This window comes from Limanda limanda, chromosome 6 (genome assembly GCF_963576545.1).
Source record: "Limanda limanda chromosome 6, fLimLim1.1, whole genome shotgun sequence".
Classification (NCBI taxonomy): Eukaryota; Metazoa; Chordata; class Actinopteri; order Pleuronectiformes; family Pleuronectidae; genus Limanda; species Limanda limanda.
In genome coordinates this window covers 16,478,891-16,505,227 of record NC_083641.1, presented here as the reverse complement: position 1 = coordinate 16,505,227, position 26,337 = coordinate 16,478,891, and the positions used below count along the sequence as shown (strand labels likewise).

At 45.8% G+C, this 26,337-nt stretch overlaps 1 protein-coding gene across 1 annotated transcript in view; it reads right to left on the bottom strand.

Moving 5' to 3' along the window:
- Positions 1-256: 256 nt before the first annotated feature.
- Positions 257-26,337, bottom strand: part of kmt2a (lysine (K)-specific methyltransferase 2A) — a 36,714-nt gene continuing 10,633 nt past the window's right edge. Inside the window, exons 3-34 of the mRNA XM_061072680.1 lie at positions 23,021-26,319; positions 22,231-22,408; positions 21,630-21,858; positions 20,801-21,486; positions 20,616-20,689; positions 20,266-20,502; positions 19,982-20,128; positions 18,989-19,087; positions 18,547-18,667; positions 18,273-18,386; positions 17,852-18,036; positions 17,560-17,736; positions 17,196-17,306; positions 16,490-16,563; positions 14,532-14,746; positions 14,330-14,424; positions 14,110-14,247; positions 13,845-14,003; positions 13,552-13,663; positions 13,372-13,450; positions 13,064-13,224; positions 12,827-12,973; positions 10,050-12,711; positions 7,362-9,935; positions 6,829-6,897; positions 6,519-6,748; positions 6,186-6,260; positions 5,893-6,067; positions 5,483-5,590; positions 5,276-5,356; positions 4,978-5,107; positions 257-4,881 (exon numbers count right to left, since the gene is read on the bottom strand). Coding sequence (XP_060928663.1) covers positions 4,606-4,881; positions 4,978-5,107; positions 5,276-5,356; positions 5,483-5,590; positions 5,893-6,067; positions 6,186-6,260; positions 6,519-6,748; positions 6,829-6,897; positions 7,362-9,935; positions 10,050-12,711; positions 12,827-12,973; positions 13,064-13,224; positions 13,372-13,450; positions 13,552-13,663; positions 13,845-14,003; positions 14,110-14,247; positions 14,330-14,424; positions 14,532-14,746; positions 16,490-16,563; positions 17,196-17,306; positions 17,560-17,736; positions 17,852-18,036; positions 18,273-18,386; positions 18,547-18,667; positions 18,989-19,087; positions 19,982-20,128; positions 20,266-20,502; positions 20,616-20,689; positions 20,801-21,486; positions 21,630-21,858; positions 22,231-22,408; positions 23,021-26,319 — 13,217 coding nt within the window. The 3' untranslated portion in view covers positions 257-4,605. The remainder of the gene's footprint in view (positions 4,882-4,977; positions 5,108-5,275; positions 5,357-5,482; positions 5,591-5,892; positions 6,068-6,185; positions 6,261-6,518; positions 6,749-6,828; positions 6,898-7,361; positions 9,936-10,049; positions 12,712-12,826; positions 12,974-13,063; positions 13,225-13,371; positions 13,451-13,551; positions 13,664-13,844; positions 14,004-14,109; positions 14,248-14,329; positions 14,425-14,531; positions 14,747-16,489; positions 16,564-17,195; positions 17,307-17,559; positions 17,737-17,851; positions 18,037-18,272; positions 18,387-18,546; positions 18,668-18,988; positions 19,088-19,981; positions 20,129-20,265; positions 20,503-20,615; positions 20,690-20,800; positions 21,487-21,629; positions 21,859-22,230; positions 22,409-23,020; positions 26,320-26,337) is intronic.

Sequence of the window (26,337 nt, the reverse complement as noted above, 5' to 3'; positions counted from 1 at the left end):
CTAAAGCACAAATAGAGGTTGCACTAAACTAATATTAACAAAATTCCATATATATTTCACCGCATTAAGGACTAAAATTCACCTTATTCAATCTTAAGACTTTTTAAAAACTTTTTAAGACCCCATGGAAACCCTTAATACATCGCTAACATGTCTTGTGCATGGCCCCCCTTAAATAAACTACTAAACTAAATCTTTTTGCAACAAGTGGTGTTAATGTCTGCACTCAATGATTGAGTCAAGAAACGGAGAAGAGTAAAGGAGACATGTTTATTATTTAAACTATCACTTAAATAAAAAAGTGCATAGAAAATAAACATGATTAGAAACTTTTCTTTTTACACTTATGTACAACTTTGTTTCCTAATTATACATTCAACCAAGTAGTTTGTGGTTTATTTTCACTGTGGTGGTTTTCCTTCATTTCGTTGATGTGTATTGAAAGAACACTGTTAAAAACGGGAGGAAATATGACTGTTGAACTCATGAACACCGTTATTACAGAGAGCAGGAGGAGTATTGATAAGACAAAGGTATATTGAAGGCATAAGAAAGCAAGCCTGTCCACAATCCATGACCCATACATCCGCTCCCCCTGTGACACCACATCCCATCCTAGGCTGACAACTTCTATACACGAGAAACAAGTAGAAAATGACAAATACACACTCAGTATTTGTCCCACCTCTCCCAAACCTTGACTTGTAAAAGAACAATTCAGGGTGGATGTTGCACAAAATAAATAAATTAAAATGTTTTTAACATCAGCATTATGACTTTCTATAAAAACAGTACATGGTAAGTACAACCAAAGCTTCGGAGGAGAGAGAGGTGGTCCGGGAGACACAAGAGGCTTCCAAAAGAGACAACTGCAATTTTGGTGGAAATCTTTAAAGACTCCTGATCCGTCTCCACAAACCCCGCTCTTCATTTATACCACATCAAGTAAGTTGTCAAAACGTCCCTGTTAACACGCACAAAGAAAAAATATAACAGAAAAACATTCACTACAACAGCCAGGGGGGGGGGAACAAACAAACAAACAAACAAAGCAAAACAAAATAAAAACAAAAAATAGGCTGACCTCAAGAATTCACAACCACATTAATACAGGTACATTTCTCATCACATAAAAACCATTTGTGTTCCAGAGAAAGGAAAAAGGAAAGGAAAAACTGCAATGTCCCTTGCTGGTGCAGGAACGCTCACAGGCACAGCAAAACTGGTACTGGATATTAATATACAAAAGAATGATGCACGTTAGTTTCATCTGATAGTACTGTAACACAAAACCATTATAGAGTACATTGAAACATTGCTAATAACCTTTATAAATCTGCTGATTTGCTACTGTAACTAAGTTTGTCTGTCCATTCCATATATTGTATAATACAAGAAATTACTATGCACGTTTCTGTATATTATTGTCATGTATTTATACTATAATTACAGATAGTGACGGAGAAGGGCCACTGGTGTGGCGTGGTAAAAACAAAATCCAAAGAACCAACAGACACCATTTCCTTATTGTATATATGTTGTTTTGAAAAAGTGAAATACACAGACTTATTGTTCGCTAAACCCAGCGACCTTGAAAATGTAGAAGTGGATCTCGAGAAGCAAGTTGTAGACAGAGCCCTTGGCATCAGTAAATGTGTCGTCACCGATGCTAGCGTGAACTGTTGAGCTAACTCAGTAAGAACCTGTTGACGTACAGGCAGACGTGTCGCTGCTGTTCGTGTGTCGCTGTTTTTTATTCCCAGTACTGAAACGAAACTCCTGCTGCCCAGCGTGAGGTCCCATCTAAACACCATCCGTTATCTACCAGGGTGGTTAACGCAGGAACTGAAAACAAATGTGGCAGACAAAGTATCGACATCATCACAAGTCTGGTGATGTGGAGGAGGAACATACATTCATTGTTGACCTTAGCAGCAGAACCCAGCGAGCCCGGCGTGGCAGCAGCTGTTAAACCACAAGGCCGACCTGTCAGACAAGACCTGATCTTGGGCCCAAGCACAGCCGAGGTTTGCACAGGCTGAACCTTCAGGAAGGAACGGGCTGCTGGTGTGATCCCTGCCTTCACTTTGCTGCAAAAAACAAAAAAAAAGTCAAGTGCACTTCGCTAGAGCCTCAAACACCATGTTCAGTTCTAGGTTTAACTGAACTCAGGGGCCTCATGCACTATTTCTGCATCGCAGTTGCATTGTCTGTCTGGAGAAAGAGTTGAGGTTTCCTATGTGCCTGTGTCATGACTTCAGTGCAAACCAATCTGTGGGTCACTTTTTTGTTCACAACAACAGAGGGCAGTGTGGGGGAAACGGCCTTCAGGTGACAAAGTCAGAGTGAGAGGTGGGCAAGAATAATTTCATTAAAAAGGACAAAAACGGAAGTAGGCGACTTCATGACCAGTCGGTCGAAACAGTCTAATTTGATATTGGGTCCAGTACATGAAGGCATGCTCCTTCACAACTAAGGCAAACCCAGAGGACGCTAACCAATAGAAGATAAAGTGATTTCCAAATGCTGGTGAGTGGTCACCAAATAGACGGACTGGCTCAACACAGATATGCTGAATGACCTTGGTAGCTTAAAATAAAGGCACCTCTTTACTAGTGACTGCAGAGGGACAGAACACTTCAAACCGACAGGACTCAGGTTGGGTTTTTACACATGTGAACAGTTGGCTGCAAGTCTCCCGACCCACAGTTTATAAGCGACAAGAAGTCTGTAAAGTGGACTTGACTCTCGGTGTGATGTGGTGTGGAGACGATAAGGCTGGAGAGAGGAGATATCTGCTATGGATCAACAATCTGAACTCTCTCAAGTGCATATTAATAGTTGGTATGACTGCCACACTGCCAGCTAGAACTGGAACAATGGAAAATATAATCTGTCAGCTCCGACCGAACGGCCTGGGATAGATAAAGAGCTACTGGTGGACTGAACTCAAAACGGGACCAAGCCACAGACCAGCGTCAGTCTTTGGAATCAAAGAAAACATTCAGGCTACAAATTAAAAAAAATAAATCACAACAAAAACAACTTTGAAAAGGCAGTGGAATACAAAACATAGAGACCGAGCATTAGTGTTTGTGTAAACCTCTATTTCCTACAAAAATGGCAATAAAATAAATACGATTTTTAAAAAATATAAATACCATCATTAAGTGCTATTCACTAGTGAGTGCTTTTAAGTCTTTTTTCGTAGAAAAATATACATTATTTACATTTGTTGTTTTTTTTAAAAGCAAGCATGATACTTTCCTGCCCGCAATAAAAAGACAGATAATAGGCAAGACTTTAAAAGACTTTTACAAATAAAATCTTCTCCATGGTAACGGTTATCAAAACAGGCCAAGAAGAAAAGTGGTGAGAAAATTAAATTGTGATGTTTGGTTCTCTCTGCTGCTGTAATTTGGAACGTGATTCAAAATCTGAGCTTATATAATTACCAAAAAAAAACAACAAGTCTGATATCAACAACAGCATGCACAAACTGACAACACATCCGTCTGTATGGTTCCGTAAGATCCATGGCTGTTTGTAGTTCACACCTCGAAAAAAAAATTCAATTATAAATATTTCTACTAAAGCACATCAGTAGGGTTTTCCAGTCCCTTGGCTGTCAGTCCACCAGAATCTCTAGCTGCCTTGCTCTCTCAGGCCAGACGCTTCAATCCCAACAACATGTCTACATAGCTACCAAGCTGTCAGACTAAACGTTACTTTAAGTACACAGGATGATATCAACCTCAGATATCACCCCTTCACTCGAACTACCAAAAATAACCTTTTGTTTTTTTTCCAACCAATCTAAATTTCAATCCTCCTCGTTTTGCTCTGCTCCCTGTGGCCACAGCTCCTCCTAGTGTCGGTACAGCTTATTTCAGGCTGCTGAACACCAGCTGCTCCTATTTACACACCTATAAGCTTTTAGGGGAAAGGTTTCAGTAAAATTACAATGGCTCTGAAGGCATCAGGGCACATTTACACAGGGAGATGTGTACCAATATCACGCGACACTGTGACGCAAATAAAAAAAACAAATTCTAACAAAGTCTCTAATTTGTCTTTCTAGAAAAAATTACTTTTCCCAGTCCCTTTAACAAATTGCACTTTGGTGTAAAATGGAACCAAGTTATTTGATTTTTACTTTCCATGATCAAATCTCAGTATAAGTGGACGTGGCAATGTAAAGAAAAAAAGAACATGATGGGGTAACTTTATCATCGAAAGTTAATATTGTAATTTAATGTGAAGGCTCAACCGTTTCATACCTCACCTCTAAAGGTGAAACGTCCCGTGCCAAATGTAACTGAGACAAAAGGAGGCACAATATGTTGGAATTTCTGCAAATGGCCTTTAAACTAAAGTGGCTTTAGCTGCATATACGGTTCGACCCACAGCGGCTCTGTCTCTGCCGTGTTCTGCCAACACCAGCAGCAGAAACACGGACAGAGCTGTTGCACAGTTGGCAGCTGTGGTCCTACGTGGACCAAACTCAGAGTGCTAGTGCCACAACAAACCCCCAGCAGGGGGCGTCCTCAGAACATTGTGGCCTTGCTGCTCACCAGATCTTCAGTCCTCTTTTACTTGTTTAGATCAGTTGAGGAACTTGCGACACTTCTTTGCACTGCAGTTGCAGGGTAGCTTGTTGCTGGCGTCCTCGATGGGGAACTTGTAGTCATAGGTGAGCTCCTCTCCGCAGAATATGCGGCGAGAAGCAAAGATGACGATGTGTTTCTGGCCGTCCACGGTGATGACCCGAGAGTAGCAGTTCGGCTCACAGGAGTGGTTGATGAAGCGTGCGGCGTTGCCATGCACCGTCGCATCGACAACCTCGTAGTCATCGATCCGAAACATGTAACAGCCAATGCCCTTTGAGGAGAGAGAAGACAGAGGTTTTATCTTACTCGTTCGTTTTTCAGTAAAGTTCATCAAACAGCAGGCAAAACTGAAACCCCAAGTCCTCACCTTTCCGTCATAATATTTCTCCCTTTTGTCAGTGAGCACAGAGCGAATGACATTTCCAGAGTATTCGATGATCATCTCCCCTGCATCGATGGTTTTCTTGCAGAACAGACCACGGCCGTGAATGGGAGACCTGCAGAGGAGAGCGGCATATCACGAAAACACAAGTTAGGTCTCGATATATAGATGCAGGTATAATTCTAATCTCTTTATTTTATATCCTGGAGCTATTTGATCTACTTCTTATGAAACTATTCATCATCCTCAATGGTTATATGTGATGTTATGCCACTGATCTAACCTGTAGACTCCCACGGTTTCCCTGGATGTGGCCTTGAGCTGTTTGAATCTCAGCGTGAGTGGTAGCTCCATGGAGGCCCGTCTGCAACAGGAGCACGAATGAGCAACATTATGATGACAGTTTCTCTGCTAACTAATATGAAATCATCTTGACACAATGATTTGGACAATAAACTCAAGATTAAGTTCAGCGCTTGCTGTAACTGACCTAGCTGTCTTGAGCTGCCCTTCCTCATCATCGTCTTCGTGCGGCCTGTACTCAGGAGGCTGGCGGTGTTTTGAGGCCAAGAAATTGAACATGTCAAAGACAGACCTCCTGGAGGGTAGACAGGTGGAACAGACAAGCGGTCAGAAACACACAAGAGACAGGAGGTTGGAATGATCTCATTAAGGGAAGAAGTTTCCTTACAAAAGCCATTTTTTAACAATGTGCAGCAAATGTGGTGCATACAATCAACAATAGTACAGTGTGGATATAGAATCAGTAGAAGTTAAGCGGATCTATATTCGTAATAATGTTGCAAAAACCTTCATGCCTGAGATACAGACATACAGAATTTCTTTACAGACTCTGCTTAACAACTTGCTCTAACAATATCATATAGATCTGTTCCTGACCTGTGGTTGATCTCTGCACGAGCCGAGCCGTGGGGGTTGATGGGAGGTTCATCGGTTTCCTCTGGTTTGTGGAAGCGGAAGCGGTAGCTCCGACAGTGTCTGGAGCCATACAGCTGCTCCAGCAGGAAGACCACTGCCTCATGGACGACTCCCAGCATCCTCAGCCCATTCACACCTGTGACAAGAGGGGAGACAGACATTACAGTCTTCCATTTACGTGTGTTTGGAAAGCATCTTAGAAACCGTTTGAACAAAAACAACTTGTGTTTTATGTAGTGAGTGAGACACCTCACCTTCAAAAGAAAGCTCTTGGAGTCTTGCATTGGAGCGAGCTTCCTGCACTTTGTCAGTCAGAGATTTCCAAGCCTCTGTAGCGGGACAGACAGTCGGGAGATGACAGTTAGTGTTTTGCACCCAGTGTTTTGGCTATTCTGATCATATTAACGGAAAAGCAATCTAGACACACAAAATATAGTATATGTATGTACCATTAATGTGAATGATGTTATTATCACCTTGAATATTTGCTCTGTCTATCAATTAAAGCAGAAGGGAAGTTGAACTATTTACAGTATTTTGTGTTTCAGGGTGTAGGTTGTGATTTTCCAGAGTTTGTTTTCTCTCACCTTCGATACTCTCACAGCGGATGTGGAAGCCGTCCTCACTGCAGATTTCAAAGATAATGCCCTTCTTGGGTTTGCTGTCCAGGCCGGCGTCCCAGCTGTTCCCATCCTGGTCAGGGGGTGAAGCCACAGGAAGAGACACTGCCGCCCCTTCAGCTGCAGATGCTTTGTCTTTTCCCACAACTTTCCCCAGTAAAACAGAACCTTCAGATGTCTTCTTTTTACCAAAAACACTGGAAAAGAAGTGAGGATGTGTTAGAACTCTATTAAATTATTCATTTGAAAATGGGTGACTAATATTGAAACTACATACCCCTTGGTGGTTGCCTTATCTGCAGGTTTGCCGGTGTCCATTGGTTCAGGGGAGATCAGCTCTTTGGAACTGTTTGCAAAAAATACAGAAAGGTTCAAAATGGAAACATATTTATATTCTACATAAAGTACTAGAAATGGTAGATAATTGTCCTCCAAAATGTAACAGTGAATTGTAGATGCATATTTTTTATCTGAACCTAACTTAAAAACATAATTTTGCATAAAAATGATTCTCTTGAAGAAGCATCTGCTGAATCAAACCTGACTTTAAAATCCCCATTCTAAGATTCAGAAAGAACTATACTGTATTTTATCTCCATGCAGATGCTATTGTACTTTGAAGAATCTGTTTGAGGTAAAGTCACAGTATAATGACAGAGGGCTTTGAAGTCATTTAAAAAACTAACTTACTGTTTTAAAAGTCACCTTCATTATGCAGAACAACTTTCAAGAAGTTATTGCATAACAAAAACTGACCCAGCTCATAGTATTGACACATCTCAAACATCCAGGACAGTATGGCGGTCTCACCTTGGGTTTGATGGAAGTCGTCCTGCAGGGTTGCTGTGATGCTCCTCTGCCCGAGAGCCCTTGAGCTTCTTCCCGCTGCTTGAGTCTGAACTCTGTCTGCTCCTCTTGGATTTCTGTTTGCCCTTTTCTGTTCCTGAACCTGTTCTTGCTGTAGTCACGATTGTGTTGGAGTAAGAAAGTCTTTGTTCTGATGATTTGGCAATAGGAATGGTTCTGCTGCCCTGCGAGAGTGCAGAGGTTTGTGTCTGTGTCGTGAACACTCCGATAACACGCCCCTTGGCAGAGCTCAGGTGGGTGGCTGTGCAGGGGGTTAAAGTGACAGTGGTGGTTGGACAGGAGTCCGCACTCTGCACCCTGTTAACAGACCGATGCTGTAAGTGGATATTACCGCATTCGCTCTCTCCTTGCTGGCTGACAGCCATGCTGATGGTCTGCTGGGAGGGCAGAACGCAGATGCTACTGGCTATTGATGTCTGCACTGAAGAGCTAAGCTGTGACATCAGAGGAGCTCCCCCTGCTGATTGAAGGAGCATGGGCTGATCTGACAGGCCCAGGCCATGCGGACCTGCCTTAAACAGGAGACTGCTAATTGGTCCTGTGATCTCAGTGGAGCTAAGTACAGGGGTTGAGAGGGAGACTGATCCGGGTGCAAGAATACCAGCAGCACCACTAGAGGGCACAGACACGACACTCAACACTGACTGACTGGGGTTGAGACCAGAGACTGTGCAAGGCAGGAGATGTGTAGAGGAATCGTGACTCAGGATCCCAGGTTGAACAGTACCAGCAATCCTCTGCTGAATTAGAGTAGTGGGATCCAAGTACATTACCCCACCCGATTTTGGTCTCTTGATGATATTTGGAACCTTGCGCTGATGAGCAGAGAGGGTGGTTAACTCAACCAGGCCACCAGGTTGGCCAGAGATGCTTGCAGTGATCTGGGGGGAAGACAGGTTGATAAGGGTCATGTTAGAAGGTCCCACTTCCGAAGGGGCCAAAGTAGGCTGGCTACGGCAGCGGGCCAACTTTTTGCCTTTTCGTGGCTGAAGACGGGAGATGGGCCTCTTTCTGCCGTGAGCAGAGGCGAGTGCCATCTGTGCGGAAGTGAGGGAAGAGGGACTGGACACTTGGTCGTGGGGCTGAGTGGGCAACCCAATGAGAAGCCCTGAGGTGGTGCTGGGGATTCCAGTTTGGAAACCTGCCTGTGCGGCTCCAGTGAAGGTGTGAATATGAGTGGGGTGAGACATGGTGCCCAGGACTTTGCCACCGGCAGGAAATATTGGCTGGGCTGTGGATAAACCAGTATTCAACCCTGTGGTGAGAGTCATAGAGCTCAGCACTGCAGAGGAGCTGGTATCCATCACTCCTGTTGCACTAATCTTTTGGGTGACACCATTTGGGACAGTCTGAAGGACATAGAGGGGCTGGAACTGTTGATTGACAACAATGAGTTTGTCAGGGCCTGGTTTGATGAGTGCCGGACTGGAAACCTGAGTCTGGGATGGTCCTGGTCCAGGGACTGAACTCGGGCTGCCCTGTGCTGCAGTTGTTGCTGGTAGATACTTCTGACCCTGAAGAGGCAGGGAGGGAGAACTTGGCAAACCCGGAGTGCCACAACTCCTTGGAACGTCCTGGTTACCTGGAGGGTCAACGACCTGGCCAATAGCAGGACTGGGAATAAACTGCTCAGGAGTCATGTGACCTTCGGTGACAGTTGGAGCATCATGCTGATTCCCAGATGGTGACACATCTGACTCTGCTCTTTTCTTGTCCCCACTCTTTTCTGCACTGATGGTCTCTGGGTCAGAGGTCAAGCTGAGCATGGTGCGGTCTGAAGTATCTGAGATGAGACTTCCAGCAGTGTGGTTCTGACTGGTGCTGACAGACGGGCTGCGTGTGGTCAGGACAGAGAGATCAGAGGGCAGCTCCAGAGGAAGATATGGCTCCTCTACAGATATGGAGCTGTTCACGCTACTCTCCGCTACACCTCCACTCTCAGCACTGGGCAGCGGCTGGGAGAAGTCGTCAAACAGAATGTCTTTGCGCCGGTTGACATCCACCCCGACATAACCCTCGTCCATCAGCAGCTCCGAGGAGGACGGCTCAGACTGTTGACCCAGAGCCTGCATTGACATGGAGGGCGTGTTCAAAACGAACTCCATGATGTCTGAAGGCAAAATGTTCCCACAGTCGTCGCTATTGTTGTTATCGGAGTCTGATTTTAGAAGGTCTGTGCTAAGAGACAGTTGGGCCTCGAGAGGATCTTGACCCTGAGTCTGAGGCTGCGATTTGCCAGCGACTCCTAGAGGAAGACAATTCTCTTTCTGGTTCTTTCTTCCTTCTCGGGTGTTGCTACTCACTGCTCCTCCACTGTTGTCGGCCTCCTTGTTCGAGTCAAGAGAGTCGTGTTTCTCAGCGTGTCTTTCTCTGCCTTTCCTCTTAGGAGTGCTCTTAGGTGGGGTGGAAGAGGATGTGGTGGTAGCAGCTGTGGTGCTTGTGGTGCAGGTGCTCGTATCGCTCTCTGAGCCGTCGTCCACGCCATCAAGCTGCCCAATACGCTGCTTGCCTAATGTCCTGTTTAATAAAGCAAAGACAATATATCAAATTGTTATTGAAGATCATAGAATAAAATATAAATATATATATATCTTTGCTAAGAATTATACCAAAACAATAGTGTAGACTTACAGAGCACTCAGCATGTCCTCTTCAGCTTTTCCTTGAGCCCTCTGTTGTTGCTGCTCCTCATCTTTTAGAAAGCGCTGAAGCTGGGAGCCCCGTCCGAGACACTGGTCGATCCCTTCTATAGACGGAAGGCCCTCACCAGGGTTAATTACAGTTCGGGTGAAGTTGTAGTAGTAAGGGTCTTTACCCCTGTGTTTCATTGCGCTGTCTTCATCTTCTCCACTGTCCCCTGATGAAGAGGAGGTGCTGATATCATCTGCTCCATCTACCTGCCCCTCAGCTGACTTCTTACGGCCGCCGGTCCTCCTCTTAACCACAGGCCCGGTTCCATCACCGCCACCATAGAAGGCAAGATCTTCTTCACCATATGAGCGAACCCCATAGAAGGGTGTGAGGCCAAAAAACATGTTTGATCGTGCACGGGCACTGCGTCGAGGGTACCGCCGCTTGGCTGAGCTTGACCCATCACTGTCATCCTCATGATGTTTGTCATCCAGATCCCTGTCATGGTCATCATCCAGGCCGTCACCCTCATCGTCGTGGCCTTGAGCGAGGAGGCCGTGGTGGTCTCTGAGCTCACTGCGTGAGTGGTCCTTGTGCACGTCGTCGTCCTCTGTCTGAGTCTGAGTGTCCGATTCTGAGCTGTCACTGCTGCTCGCGGAGGGTGAGGAGAAGATAGTAGAGCCTGCAGAACAACGGGTCCCCTGGCCAGCAGGAGAAATGGTGGAAGTAGTGGTCGTGGAAGAGGAAGAAGAAGAAGAAATGCCACTAAAATTGCTGGTCCCATTAGGGTCAGTCTTGATATCACTCTTTAGTGGAGTTAAAATGGGGGATTTAACTGATTGCTTTTTCTCTCTGGAGGACAAAGTCAGCTGGTTGTTTGTTTGTTTCGAGTGAGACTGGGAAGATGTCTTCACTCCTTTCTCTGGAGCTAAACCAGCCTGCTGCTGCAGCTGCTGTAGGTCCAGAGTGGAGCTGCTCTTCTTCTCGGAGTAATTTTCTCTGCTCTTTAAGGAGAATCTGTCTGCTCCCTGGTTCTCATGCTTATCCCCATGCTGAGACTTCCCATGGACTTTACTGCTGTTTCCCAGCATTGGAGCTTTGCTATTGCTGCTGTTGTTGGAACTGGGGCTTGAAACATGTGTGTTGGAACCGGCTGTGGCTTTAGCATTGTTGTTGATGATGGGAATTTTGTTGCTGCTGTTGTTGTTTTGGAGAGTCTTGTCTATTTCACGGTCTTTGGAAACCTCTCTGCTGCCTGCCGTCTTAACTTTGGGGTGTTTGTCTTTGGCAGCTGAGGCTGCAGCTGGGGAGCCCAGCTGCATGGAGCCTCGCTTGACCACATCATCTTCCGCCGATGCCCTAGACGGCCACAGGGGCTTCATAACCGCTGCTGAGGCTGAACCCGAAGAGTAATCATTGGATTTCCTTGCACTGGACTTCTGAAATGAAGGCTGTGCGGATCCAGATTTCCCAACAGCAGAATCTTTATGGTGTGGAGCTAATGTTAGATTTCCAGTGCCACTACTACTCTCCTTCCCTGAGCTGGGCTTGTCCTTAGACTGGATAGTGTTGGAGGTGGGGGTCGAGCGGTGACGAGGCAACAAACTGAGGCTTGCAGAAACATCCTGGTCTTTGCCTCCGTGTTTCCCTTGCTTGTCCATCTGCTTGGTGCTGCCCCCTCTCTGGTGACCTGTGAGAACAGCAGTGCCCACAGGAGGGGAGGACTGGCCTGAACCTGCAGGTGCCAGTCTCGGGCTCTTACTCTCACCTCCAGCTTGTTTGGACTGAGTGCCAGGGTTACTGTCTTTCCCTGAGCCAGAATCTTTGTTTCTCTCTGTGCTTCTGTAACTGGAGTCTCTAGACGGAGGTCGACCCTTGTCAGAGTCTCTACTAGAGGGTCTGTCTTTAACTTGGCCTGAGTCTTTTCCTGTTTCTCTGCTGTATTGTCTAGGTTTATCTGAGTCCCTAAACCCTGAATCTCTATTGAGTGACTTTGCTTTGTCCACATCTTTATAGCTGGAATCTCTAGAGGATGATTTGCTCTTATCTGTTTCTCTATTGCTTGACTCTCTGCTTGCCTGTCTCCCCTTCTCAAAGTCTCTGTTTACTTGTCTCCCCTTCTCTGAATCCCGACTGAGTGGTCTTCCCCTCTCAGATTCTTTTAGACCAGAGTCTTTACTCAGCGATCTCCTCTTCTCCGGCTCTTTGGCTGGTTGTTCGCCCTTGTCTTCTCTTTGCGCCAGCTCTCTTGACGATCTGTTCTTCTCAGAATCTTTAGAAGCTTGATCTCGACTTGAAATCCTCCCCTTGTCGGGATCTCTCAGCCCTTGTTCTCTGGTTTCTCGCAGCCTGTTTCTGTCTGCGGAGAAGGGTCTCCCTCTGTCATCATCTCTCTGGACTGGACTCTTTGCCGAGTCTTTACCGGGGTGTTTGTACTTTTCTGGGTCTCTGGCAGGAGAGGGGATGAGGGGAGGGGGAGAAGTAAGGGGTCGTGACAAAATCCGAGTTGGGGAGGTCACCCCTCTCTGTCTGTTCAGGTGGAAGGGAGGAGGAGAGAATGGAGGGGAGCTGTGTCGACGTGAGTCAATATTCCGCATGCCGGGGTTCACCAGGGAGTCTCCTACTGTCACAATCTCATGGCTTTGAGGCTGAGACGTACCTCCTACAAAATGAAAGAAGTAGAAGTTGAGATTACTCAGTGAAAAAGGCAGGCACCATTGACATTCCACTCAATGAAGTTGGAATGATAAATTGTATTCAAAAATGTCTAGTCATACCTGGGGAGGGCATTGGCCTGGGGCCTAGTGAGCGCTGACAAGGGGGGTAGCTGGGATGTCGATTCCTGGAGTAAACCCTGAGCTTGGGGGAGTTTGTGGGGGAAAGGGTGTCGGAACGCCTCGGGGACTCAAATGGATCAGGAAAGTCTGAATGTGAAAACAGTTACACATTTAAGTTCCATACATCCTAGTCCCAAATATAGTACAGACTGAAAACTGCACTAGTCTACAGGTTACCTGTTATGGAAGGTGGGCTGTGTGCTATTGTACGATTCTCTTCGAAAGCCATCATGTTCTTCAGGTCAGTTTCTATCACTGGAGGACGACAAACTAGGATCCTACAGGTGTACACACAGCGCTTCCGAGCATCTAAAGTACTCCAGTATACCCTTGAACACCTGTAGAAATGGAAATAAATTAACTTAATTGGCAATCAAATTTCCTCCTGCAGTTGGATGTACTTTACTTGTAGAGACAGTAGTAATGATGGCACTTAGCAATAGAAGACTTGCAGATAAATGAAAAGGAGAAAGAAAAGCACTCACTGGTATCCTACGGGGAAGAGTTTGCGTTTGCAGTCTGAGAGTTCGGTCAGTATCCCCAAACAATCGATGGTCATGGAGCCTGTAATGATGAGGTTTGAATCAGCATTGAAGAGGACTCTGACAGTAAGACAAGGAAATGGTGCAACAACATCGACAAAAAATTAGCAGCAGTCGACCTACCTATCATCATGTGGACATTTTCAGGCTCCAGTCCTGCAAGCCACTTCCTTCTGAGACTGATTCCCTCCAGGTCCACCAGGACCCTGCGGGTTACCTCAAACCCAGACACCACCTGGAGGAAAAATACACAAACATAGGATAGGTGAGTAGAAAATAAAGAATAGTAAGTCACATTTTCGACCCTGAAGTAAATACACATGATTTTGCAACCAATTTTTAAAGTGTCTGCTATCTAGATTCATGAATTAGTATTAAACTAAGTTATTATATCATAAATAATGATATTTCCTTACTTCTCCCTTGATGAGGTCCCTGTGCTTTGGACAATAGACCTTCTTGTCCTCCAGGAAGATGCAGTGGCATTGGCGGGCGCACATGAAGTGGTAGTTACTGGTGCATGAGGTGAGGCAGCAGCCAACGGTAGCCCCTGGCTTTTGACACTTCTCACAGTGCTAAATAGAAAGTATAAATGTATGAATAAGTCAAACTCACATAACAATAAATATACACTGAAAATCAAGTGTGGGAACTTGTGATGGACAAATTATCCCATCTTACCAGCTGTTTTCCCCTGAGAACAGCCATATGAACATTTTTCAGTGCGCCATCATCATCCTCAAACACCTCAGCAGACCACAGGGCACAGTTCACATGGGTCCACTCGTTCTGGCCGATGTACAACAGCCTGCCACCCTCCTAAAACAAACAGAGATGTTGAACATGACATAGATTGACCTTTGTGTGTGTTTGAGAGATTTTAGCTGGATATCTGACTCACATTAGTGTTCTCGTCTCCATATTTCAGACAAAGGACACACTGCCTATTATCAATAACACCCGGTGGAGGAGGGAGCTCTGGGCTGTCTTCACGATCTAAGAGGGAAAGGTCATGTTAGAATTTGGGAATACACATAAAGTGACAAGATGTAAGAAACAGTGTTCATGCAAGTATTCATACACGTAATTGTTTATTGTCTTACCAGATAGGAGTGGAGGTGGTGGTGGTAGAGAGGGAGGGAGAGGAGGAGGGGAGGCTGGAGAATCGGGTTCACCTGGGGTCTTGGGACGGGGAGCTGGTATGATCTTTTTCATGAGGTGGGGGTGCTCAGCGCGGGAAAGCTCCTGTCTCTCCTGCCACTGGGCGTAGTTGTGATCCAGGGATGGAGGCAGCACAGCGTTCGGGAGGAGCCCATTGCTATGGAGTAATGACGAGCAGAGACAGGGACATTTCTATTATTACCAACATTGATTGGGTAAAATATGAAGTATTGATTGTTTTATGTCCGAAGCACTGACGTAAACTACTGAACTACCTAAGTTCAAATAACCACACACGTCACTATGTAGATTTACAACTTAACTGAAGACTAAGGACATGAAAAAGTCTCCAAGCACATAATTCTGGGTTAAGGGGAGCATACACTGGACATTTCCAGACTTCTGGTTTTCGTCACTTCTGTCCAGCATCTAATGTTTAACAAGTTTGTATTTGCATGCTTTTGTTAACTTCCTAAACCCCCTTAACAGGCATCCATCCAATGGATGGCCACAGGATCCACTGCGTGGATCACTGGTTTCCTGGACCGAGGCACTGATACATAACGCAACGGAGCAAACTGACAAGTAAACCACAATTAGACCACAAGTATGTATCAGAGAGCCTTCAAATGAAATTTGACACTCTTAGGGTTTGCCTCCCACAACGCCTTGAGGTGAAGCAGGGTAAACGGCCGAGGAGTGGTGATAGCTCGATTTAAGAGTGAGGGAATTAATGAGTGTGTAGTGCTTAATTTCAATAGGCTGAACAGTAAAACACACTATTCATATACTTTGTGAAAGGTTCCTGCTGCCATATAATGGCTATGACCTATTCTTTCTAATAATCTAGATAAACTTGACATCTTCGTGAACAGCATCAATTATTCATAATGACCATTTTATTATGAATCATTGATATAAAAGGCACCCATCAATATATAATATAATATATCTAACTGCAGCCGGGGGGAGTTGATTTCCTTGATCCATTACTCTCTAGTCAGTGCAGACTAAAAGAGATACTGACTACATCTTTCCACCAGATACTGTATTAATCACATCAATTAGCTTTCAGTCATCACTCACTCACATTCACCACTAAACTGTCCAGTGGGTTCATTAATCAAATAGACTGTGTAATCAGTTTCATTACTGCAGCTTTAAATCGTGACCTTTAATCACAGTCACTGTCCTGACTTAAGTATGACTGACCAGCATACAACTTTGCAGATTTTCACTCTTACGAAATCCTTATCTCTCTACTTGGCTCATGTTTCTTTCGGGTTGTTGTTTAAGTCAGCGCACACATTTTAGAAATATTAATTCAATGCTTTCTGGTTCCATCCTTTACCCTGATGATGATGCTGCAGCTTCTCCCAGAGAAACCACATCTTACTGTTCATTTCAATAATTACAGACCAACAGTTCCTGAAAACGGCAGTTCTTCTTTCAAGGGTCGTGGAACGTGATCATGTTACTAAAGTGCCCCAAAAAGTCTTCTGTGTAATTACCAACATAACTCGCAGCTCAAGTTTATAAAATAACAGGAGATCACACACGTCACAAAATTGAGAGCAATGCATCCTGGGAGACATCTTTAAGTATTAACTTTCAGATTCTTCATGTTAGTTTGAGCTTTCAGTCAGCACTGTTTCCTGACTGCGTGGATATCAAATTGTTCAATATGAAACAAAATTGTTAAACCAATCAGTAAGTACATAACTTGTCGAATGTAGAAAAACATTTTTGAATAATGACATCATAACTCTGTAAAAGTAATCGAGAAGCAACTGGTCATATAAATGATGGCTTACATAACTCTAATGAGTTAGTCAGAAGAGTTGGACACTGACCACTGAACACAAACGCTTGCATTGACTATGGTGGGATAGACACTCACTTGGCAGAGACTTTTTGCCTTTCCCAGAACCTGGACTCTTTCGCTTTGAACCATGGGAAGATCCGGTCCATTTGCTGAAAGAGAAAACATGCAATGAAGTTTGCACACTAAAGCATTCGCACAGACCATAATTAGGGGCAAGAATTCGAGTTAGCCATACTGTAGCTCCACAGAAGGGCCCTAGCTTGATACTGCCACACCTTGACTAAGATACTTCACCTATTCCTGCTTCAGGATTACACCAATCATAGGATAAAGAGTGATTTTTGTAATTATTAAAAACACAAGACGTGTTGGTGAATGTTTTTTGGAAGCCTGTATGTGTCAAAAATTATATTGCATCATATAACTTCATACAAACACAGAGCCTGAGGCCTGTGAGCTGCTCTACAATGTTGTGTTTTCATTGGTGCTGAGGGGACTGATTCAATCTATAGCAATGACATTAACATTGACAGGTACACAGACTACAGAGTGGATGAACCTGATTGATGTTACAAAAGCATGTGGTAGTGCATTCATGTAGAAGTGCGACAGCGAGCACACGGCAAATAGCTCTGCATACGTTGCACATATCTCAAAGTTAGGGATCTCATATGTTATTATGATAAGTGTAAAAAATGTTTGGTACATTACTAAAGCGTGACGGGACAATTTAGAATATGGTGGGCCGCCACAGTCTGGATAATTAATGAGACGTTCTTACCCGGATAAAGAAAGACTTGACCATGCTGTTTGCTTTCCTGCTCTCCGGCTGGCCACCGTCACCATTGAGGGCCGTTTGAATGATTCGCACGACGTCGTCACTAAACTCCAGCTGGGAGAGAAATGGAGAACGGACACACATATGGAGAGTAATTGTTAAAACAGTGAAGTGGCGACGGACACTGGGAAAGTCATTAACAAAACTATTCATCTCCCTGACAACAGATTCAGAAGAGACCAATAGTTAACTCTACAACTGTAACTGGTGTCATAGCTTCAGAGTTATGACTGTAATAGATACAAACTGCTCTGCGAGGTGAATAAGACCTCACTTTTCCAGACAACAGACTGATAACATAACATACCACTGAATTGTAGCGGCCTTGATCCATCTTTTTCTCAACATTGTCCAGGTCTGGAGGGGAGTCACTGGAAGGTGTGGAGGTGACTTCAGTCAGAACTGGAGGATCTGGGCCCTCGGGGGAACGACGGGACGGACGACTCTCCTCTGTCTCTGGATTCAGCTCCGGAGGCTTCACCGCCTGCCCCAAAGCCAAAGGGTTACACACTGAATATCACTATCCTGCTTATTAAGCTGCAATTGCTCATTCAGGTGTTCTGGAATCTCAAAGGAGGAAGCAACGGTGTGTATCTGACCTGTCTGTAGCGCAGCAGGTGTGTGGATGTACGAGAGTTGAGCAGTGCGGTGAGGACGTGGCGGATGCAGCCCTGAAGCTCCCTCTCCAGCGCCGTCCTCCACTCGGCCGGATGGCGCTCAGTACATTTGGTACAATTGTAGGCAACACTCTCTGGCAGCTTTGACAGTACCTCATACATTTCATCTGGGGGACAGTGGGAGATGACAGGTCATTATTGTGTGTTATTAAGTTTATCGTCTTTCAGCATATCATCAGCATGACAGCGCTCCCAGAGCAGCCTGTCAGTCATTTGCACAGACACTGACAGCTGACAAGACAAATAAAGAACAAGTGCTGCGGAATATTAAGTACGGAGCTCCAAGAGAGTAAACTTTTGTTTCAATACACATCTCTACCTGGCTTGTGTGGGGCCTACTGACCTGTCAGGTTTTCACACTTGGCATGAACCCAATGGTTACAACGACCACACTCCATCATCTTGCTGTCATAGTCGTCGTCATCATAGCACTTATCACAGAGTGGGCAGAAGTTCCCTGAGGGATAAAACAGTGACCGTTACATTCTGATTTAACAACTTCGCAAAGATTCAAATGTCCTTTTAAAAATGCCGCTTCAAAAAACAGAACAGATTCTTACAAAATTATTTTCCTTCTAACCCAGAAAAAAATCATCTCAGAGGGTAATTATGCTCACCTTTAGCAAATAGTTTGGCACAGTCATGACACATGGAGAAGTCATGTGACCATTGGGCATCCCAGGACTTCCCAGGTTTAGTGGCTCCACAACTCTTACAGCGCACACACTTGGTGCAAACCTGGAAGGAAAGAGCACACAAGCAAGACGCTGACTACATGACAAAAACTTGCGAGCAGTTGTTTAAAGAGCAGGGATGGCGTGAAAGTGACACTGTGAGAGGAGTAAAATGTTTTCATAGACACGGCCTGTGAGAGGCTCCCATGAATGTGAGTCGCGCAGTGGTGAGAAGCTGGAAAAATGTGTGAGCATGATGCTTAAGTTTGACTAACGTTTGTCAGTGGTTCAAACTGTGTTAGTTACACAAAGGTGAAAACGTAGAGGGTGTCTTAAGGAGGAGATGTGTGTGTGTGCGTGTGCGTGCGTGCGCGTGCGTCCATACCCAGACTCTCTTCTTCTTGGTGGGTCTGGTTGGATGGTTGGGACCCAGGCACTCCGGGTGATAACTGTTGCGGCACTTATCACACTCTAGCAGCTGCTGCTACAGTGACAGAAACAGAAAGTGTGATGATATTATTTAAAAATGAAAAGTGGCCACATTAAATTGTCCATGCTCAACAAACAACACAGATCTGTTCAGAATAATTGGCAACAAGTATGTGACCTGGTTCCAACATGTAATGGTATAATTCACTGTGTATGTAAGATGTCATGCATACATCTAACTACAGTGTAATGGAGGTAACTGAGTGGCACATTCATTGTGGGCTTCATGGATGAATGAACATCATAATTAAAAGGCATTACGATGCAGCTCCAGTTTGAGCTGTACTGAGCGAAGCGTGGCAGAGTTTATAGACAGCCACTTAAGTGGCAACTAGAGTCAAGCTTTTCCTGTGGGTTTGGGTCAACACAGTTAGGCCTCATCAAGGCTTAACAACATACAGTTAATGTGCTGCAGCCGGTATTTTCTATTCCAAACTACGAGCCATTAATAATGCAAAAAATAATACATTGGCAAGGTTAAAACATCTAGTGTGTAAGATTCAGGTGAACGGGATGTATTGGCAGAAATTGAATATAAAATAATCATAGTGATGTTTTCACTGGTGTGTTTCATCTAAATTGCTGACAGACCAATAACCAAATACAAGCTTCTTAACATGTAGCTACTGGACAAAACAATCCAAAAGACACATGATTGAGTTGTGTAGACCAAATATGTATGCATATATTTCTGACATAACAACCGTGCTAGACTAAGACCATGAGTTAAATAATAAAATCATGGAAGGAATCCAAGAAGCTGATTAAGTGCTGTCTGCTGGCACGCTTCTTTCTCAGGAAGATTCTTCAGCCTTTACACTCTGTCACTCTAAACTAAGCTTCTTTGTGAGCAGCTTTGAAATGAACAGAACTGAACTTAATGGCTTACTTTAGTTTTCTGGTGCTGGCGCCCACAGACCTGGCAGAATCGACATCTTCGACAACACCAGTTCTCAATCTGCTCCTTAAGAGGGCGCTCCGATTCCCCCAGGCAAAAGAGATGGAACGGTTCACAGCAAACCTGACAGAAGACAAACTAAGGACAAAGAGACAGAGAGAGAAAAAGCAGACAGGGGAAGGCAGCAGGGGAAACAGAAGAGATTGTTAGAAGGTTTTGTTATTATGCAGACAAATGAATAAAAAAAGTTTTAACAACAAAGACTGTTTTTTTACCTCAACATTCCCGCTGCTTGCACATAAGAAGCAGAGCACCCTGGGTGTGACCGGCACAGAGGTGAGCAGGCTGAGGCCACCTGCCTCCCACACCTTCTCCACATCATGGTCCGTCTTGAAATCCACTCTGATACGATGCACTCCGTCGCAGGGCGCTCTGGACTTCGTCTGGCCCCTAGTCGAGGGAGTGCTCAGCCAGTTTAAAGTACTGCTGCCGGGGGGTTTAGTTGTCAGCGGCTTCAGGTGATTATCGTACAGGAGAAGGGAGACACAGGGTTAATATTGTGAATTATAAGAGGCCGATGTAAAGAACCACCATTTTTAGAAATAAAAAAGTGACCTCTTCTTACCTTATCTTTTGGTCTCTGTTTGGGAGATGGAGGGACAGTGCGGGAAGTTGGCTTCTTCAACGGTTTTGATTCAACTATTAAACAGAGACAGGACATAACATTCATATTGTGATGGGTGCGACTTATATATCTCTATCATAACTTTTTTTTAAGAAAATCAGTGCAACAAGTTTTATTTTTTTTACCTGTATCTGAAATATTTGTAGCAGAGCTCTGCTGTTGCAATGATTGATGCTGGGGCTTCTTCTTGGACTCGTTCAGGGGAATCTTGGGTGAAGCCTCTTTTTTTGGAGGCGCCTGACTCGTAAGAGCCCGTTGTTGCTGGGATGCTTGATGAGACTGCGTAGACTGAGAGGGGGAATTCTGGGCTGAAGATGACGAGGAGGAAGAGGATGATGACGATGACGAAGAAGACGACAAGGAAGAGGAGGATGACGAGGAGAAGGATCCTGGTGTAGGCAGATGTGGTTTGTGTCCCTTCTTACTGGTGACACTGGCCGTGACGGAGAGCTGTTTGGACTCTGATGACGGGGCTGGAGATGGAGCCTGGGCTGTGCTGGGGGTCTGAGGTGAATCAGCAGGGGCAGGGGACGATGTGAAGGCGGGTGATGATTGCTTTGAGGATGGTTGCTGCCTTGACTTCTCCTCTCCCAGCTTTAGAGGAGGAGTTTCACTCTTTCTGCGAGGGGGCTCTTCCTTTGGTGGTGCAGGAGACGACTTAGGGGCAGACTCTGAGTTCAATCTTTTACCCGGATTGAGACCCTCTCTCCTCTCAGACAACCTGTACTTTTTCTTGTCCTTCTTGCTTTTGTCTTGCTTTTGAAGAAACATCTTTGAGGGCATCCACTGCAAATTCTGACACTTCCTCATCCTGTAGATAGTGAAAATTACAAAGTTCAACACGGCATTTCTTAACGATCTAATTAAAAAACTAATTTGTAATAAAATGATCTTCAATGGTCTCTTGAGATTGATAATAATCCTGCACAACAAAGGGCTCATCGTCTTACTTACTTGCAGCATTGCTTTTTAATGTTTCGTCCTCCAAACTTAGGCTTGTCGAGACAGTTAGTACAGATACCACAATCCTCTGGAACCTGGCAGCCTGAGCATTGGCCACAGCGTCGTGACCGACGTCCCTTCTTGGGAGGAGCTTCTTGAATGGACTTTTGACGTGTTTCTCTTGGCTTTAAGGGAGGGGATTGAGGCTCTGCCTCTTCAGAACCTGCTACTGATGACTTGTCTGTAAAAAGAGAAACATCATACATGCAATTTAACAAATGTAAACTAGGTGGCTTGTAAAAAAGAATGATACCGATTACATTCAAACTGGAACACTTTATTGTATAAATGTAAATATATAAAGCTCAGAATTAAACAAAATCTTCATTAAGCAAATACAAACCAGGGCTTTTATTAGTATCTCTCAGCTGTGTGAACAATACTCCAAAGCAACTTCTAGTTTTATATAATAGAAATTAAAATTATATTATTTTAATCATTGTTTCCATTATTAAGCCCCTACTCAGAATAAAGATATAAACTTAAACAGTTGAGACCAGATTAGTAATTTACAAGCCACAAGGTAATGAAAATAAAATTGGGTGTGCCTTACCATCATTCCCCATGGAAGATAGGATCTTCTCTCTCTCCTCCCAGGGCAAGGCACTAAGTGTGGGCATATCATCAGGGAACACTGCCCGATTACGGCCAAGAGCCACAGCTGCACGACGACATACATGTTTGATGCGTGGACCACGAACTGAGGTCTCTGACGAGTCGCTCTCCTGACCCTGCTCACAATCACACATCACCACAAAAGAGTGAAACAAATGTTTGAGGAGCTTCATCATAGGAAGTGAATACACAGACATGTGTACATGTTCAATAGAGAAGGCTGACATTTAAATACGTTGCTTATGTCCCTAGGATTTGAGATTTTATTGGTTGTCAATGCTTCACTGCAGCAAACAGAACTCTCATCTATGAACAATGTGCAATAATAAAGATGATGTGGTGACAGGGGAGTAGGGTTGGTTTGAGTTCAGCTGGAACAGTTGAAAATGTGCAGTGACTGCTTATAATCATTTAATCTTTAGATTAACAGCAGAAGAACAGACGAATATATTCTGTTCAGAAGACAATACTTTCAAAAGCAAAGCCAGTGCAGCGTTCTGCATAATGTATGAAGCAAACAGAATTCCCCTTATGTAACACCCTCTGTGGGACTTTCCTATTATCAAGTTTCAGTTTGAGTACAAACACAAATCCTATTTTTAACAAATGTTCATAGCAGCATGTCAGAGCCACTTGCTTGTGGCTATATAATGTGAATGAGAGAAACGGAGAAGAATTTAGGTGAGACATAGTAACATTGAAAGCAACACATGAACAGGAAAACTGACCTGGACCTTGGTCTGATCTGCAGGCTTCAGCTTAATCTTCTTCAAGTCAAAGAGCTGTGCTTTGGCCTTCTTCAGTAGTCCAACTACCCGCTTGTCACTCACAGGCTGTTTCTCTGCTTGGTCCAACACTGATCCAAGAGAGGAGACAGGAAGCTGTTGTCTGCCCAGCTGCCCTAGAGGGCTTGCAGTCTGCTGGTTAGGAGCACTTTGTTTCTCCTTTTCCTTTTCTGCATCCTCCGTTTCTTGTCCTTTCTCAGAGGGTCTACCTTTTTTAGGTAAGCGTCCTTTGGCGATGGACACAGGAACAGAGGAATGGGGCCCACGTACCTCTGAGGAGGCAGTGTCAGAAACCGTGTCAACTGAGGTCGATTTTTTTCTTCCTGGAGCCTTTTTCGTAGCAAGAGATATAAGAGCATCTTCTGAGTCCCTTCCATCCTTCCTCCCTTCCTTCTTATTCTCCTTCTCTCGGATTTTCTCTGAATCCCTTTCTTTCTCCTTAGGAGCAGGTTCCTGGGGAGCTGGTGAACTTTTTTCTTTACCCCCTTTACCAGCTCCTCGGCCTGTGTCCTGGGCACTGGAAGGAAAGATAGGGAAAAGTGGGGAAGAAGCAGCTGATTTAGTTGACAAAGGAGGTTGGTTTCCAGCAGCTCCCCTCCTGCTTTCAGGTGTCCCTTGTGAGGCCAGACTCAGGGATACGGTGGAGAAGGTGCTGAAGGAAGCAGGAGTTAAGGCACTAGTGGCTAGTGGACTTGCAGAGACCCCTGGCAATGAGCTGGGGTTACTACTTTTGACAGAGCCCATCAGCACAGACCTCTCAGAAGAGCCTTTCCTCATAGATATCTGGCCTCCAATTTGGCTGCTGCGTCTGGTCATGGAATGAGAAGGAGACCGCGGGCGGCCCCGTAGCGTTCCAGTGACAAGTCGTCTCCTGCGCCGCGAGATTCTGCTGGAGCCAGAGGATGACTGGTGTTGGGAGTGAGAGCCGGAGATGCTCCCAGAGGATGACTTCAGGGTAACAGACTCAAATATCCTTGAGTGGGCCTCACTGGGTGTAAAGCGAGGAGCGCGGAGCAATGGGCTGCGTTTCTGGAGTGGTGCATCAAAGCGGGATGAGGAGGGATGTTGGTGGTGGGTATGGCTGTGAAGAGGGGCAAATAGACGAGTTCCTGTTCCTGCTCCACTGCCTTGTGCAGGGAATGCCACTGGAGCAGCTCCCCCTGCTCCACTAACACTTTGGGGCAGCAGACCAACATCTTGAGCCGTGAGAGGGGGAGGACGGAAGTTGTCAAATACAGGCTTACGAATGAGGCCTTCCTTGGCATATTTAGCAGAGGAAAAGTACTGGTGTTCAGGGTGGGACAGGGACGTCCAACGGAAGGTGGGCTCCCTCAAAATTGAGCGGCTACGCTTGTCTGCCAAGCTGGACAGCACTGACGGGCCAGACAGAAAATGAGGCATCCAGGGGGACTGCGAGTGGTGTTCACTGATAGTAGCTGTGTTGGAGGAAGCTGACTGTAGAGGTTGTGGAGGGGTGAGGAGAGGTGGAGGTGGAGGTGAAGAAGAGGAGGAAGCTGTGGATGAAGCTTGCTGGGAATTTGCAAGTGTAGAGGAGGACATCAGCACTCCAGTTTGTGGACTGATGATCGGCTTTTTAGGCCCAGTCGTGAGAGTCTCTCTCACTCTCTGGCTGTGACCTCCCCGGCCAACTGCTGGTTCTCTCCGACCTCGCCGATTCCTCTCTGCCGACACATGCTCATGCTCAGGCTCTGGCTCAGAGGGAGGGGAGGGAGGCCGTGAACTGTGCAACAGGTTGCCCTCCCTCTCTCCTTGCGAGGACGGAGAACGATCCTCTGGCTCTGACAAAGCCTGTGTGGCCTCAGAAGCCTGGGAGTCACATGATGAGTCATCCAAGCTTGGGCTGCTGGATCTGGAAGACTCTGCAGAGGAGAGCTGGGAGGAATGCTGCGACACAGCACTCGAGCCACAAGATGCAGCGCTACTGCTAAATCGCCCATTGGTGGCATTGTTGGTGTTGTCGTTGTTGAGCAGACTGGCAGCAGTTGATGGAACCGTGGGGGTAGGGGCAGCAGGTGGAGGAGGGGGGAGGGAGTCATTTTGAGCGGAGGTACCAGTGCTAGTAACAGCCGGTGTAGAGACCAGGGCAGGAGACAGTGAGGAGGAGGTGGTGGAGGTGGAGGTGAGTGGGGCAGATGCAGAGACAGATGAGGGGGTGGTTTCTAACCGTGGCATCTTCACATGTGGTGGTGGCATTCCAAAGCCGCCCTCATCTTCAATGAAACGCTTTGGGGTTTTGATGATGCGAAGGGAAACAGTGCTGACCACAGGCATGATAAACTGTCTAATGTTCTTCAGTTGTGTCTTCCTGATGCCAGCTTCAATGACTCCTGTCCCACGGCCCCCGGTGGATACAGCTACTTTCTCCATTCGCTTCTGTGCTCCTTTCTTAGCTCGCTGCAGCAGCTGTTTAGCAATGGCTGCATCGGTGCGTTTAGAAGGGGGGACAATTCTGACAGGTTTTCTATGGCGAGGGCTTTTTCTGAGACCCACCGTCTTGCCTGGCTTGGAGGGAGACGGGGAAGCAGGTGGATTGGAAGAGTCCTGGTCCTCAGCTCCATCTACATTCCTCAGCATCAACTGCTGGGGAGTATGGGGTTCTGCACCTCTGGCCCTAAAGGCCTTGCTTTTCCCTTCCCCACCTTCAAAAGAGGTAGAAAGCTGTGCAGCAGCAGCAGCAGCAGCTGCTTCGGCCTCAGCTTTGAGCCGTTCAGCAGAGGGTGGTCGACCACGTCTGCGTCGGGGTACACCAGGCAAAGTCTTAAGCCGTGCCTTGAGAGGGGTGAGTTTAGTTGCTCTTAACTTCTTCATGTTGGTAACTTTGGATTCACCCCTCCCCCCTTTAGGCAGCCTTGCCTCACTGTCATGAGGCTGAGTAGAGCCAAGTGGCATCCTCTTGGCACCCTTTCTGTCCGTGTCCTCCTCTGTGTCCATGCCACACTCAGACCCAGCCTGCCTACTGTTATCCCCTGCTGCATGGCTGCCTGTACTCCAAGCTTTCTTGCTACTTGAAGATGGGGGTCGACCTCTTCTCTTTTCCCCGGTGCCAGGTGGCCTTCCGGGCAGCCTTTTTACCTTGTCAGCTGGCCTTTCTGGACCCTCATGTTTTGTCTGTGTGGGGGTGGGAAGTGAAGAAGGGGAAGGTAGACTTGTAGCAGCTTTCTGGGCTGTCAAGGCCCGTGGTGGTCGGCCTCTGGGCTTCTTTTCTTGTATGGGTGGGCCTTCTGATAAAAGAGAGCAAA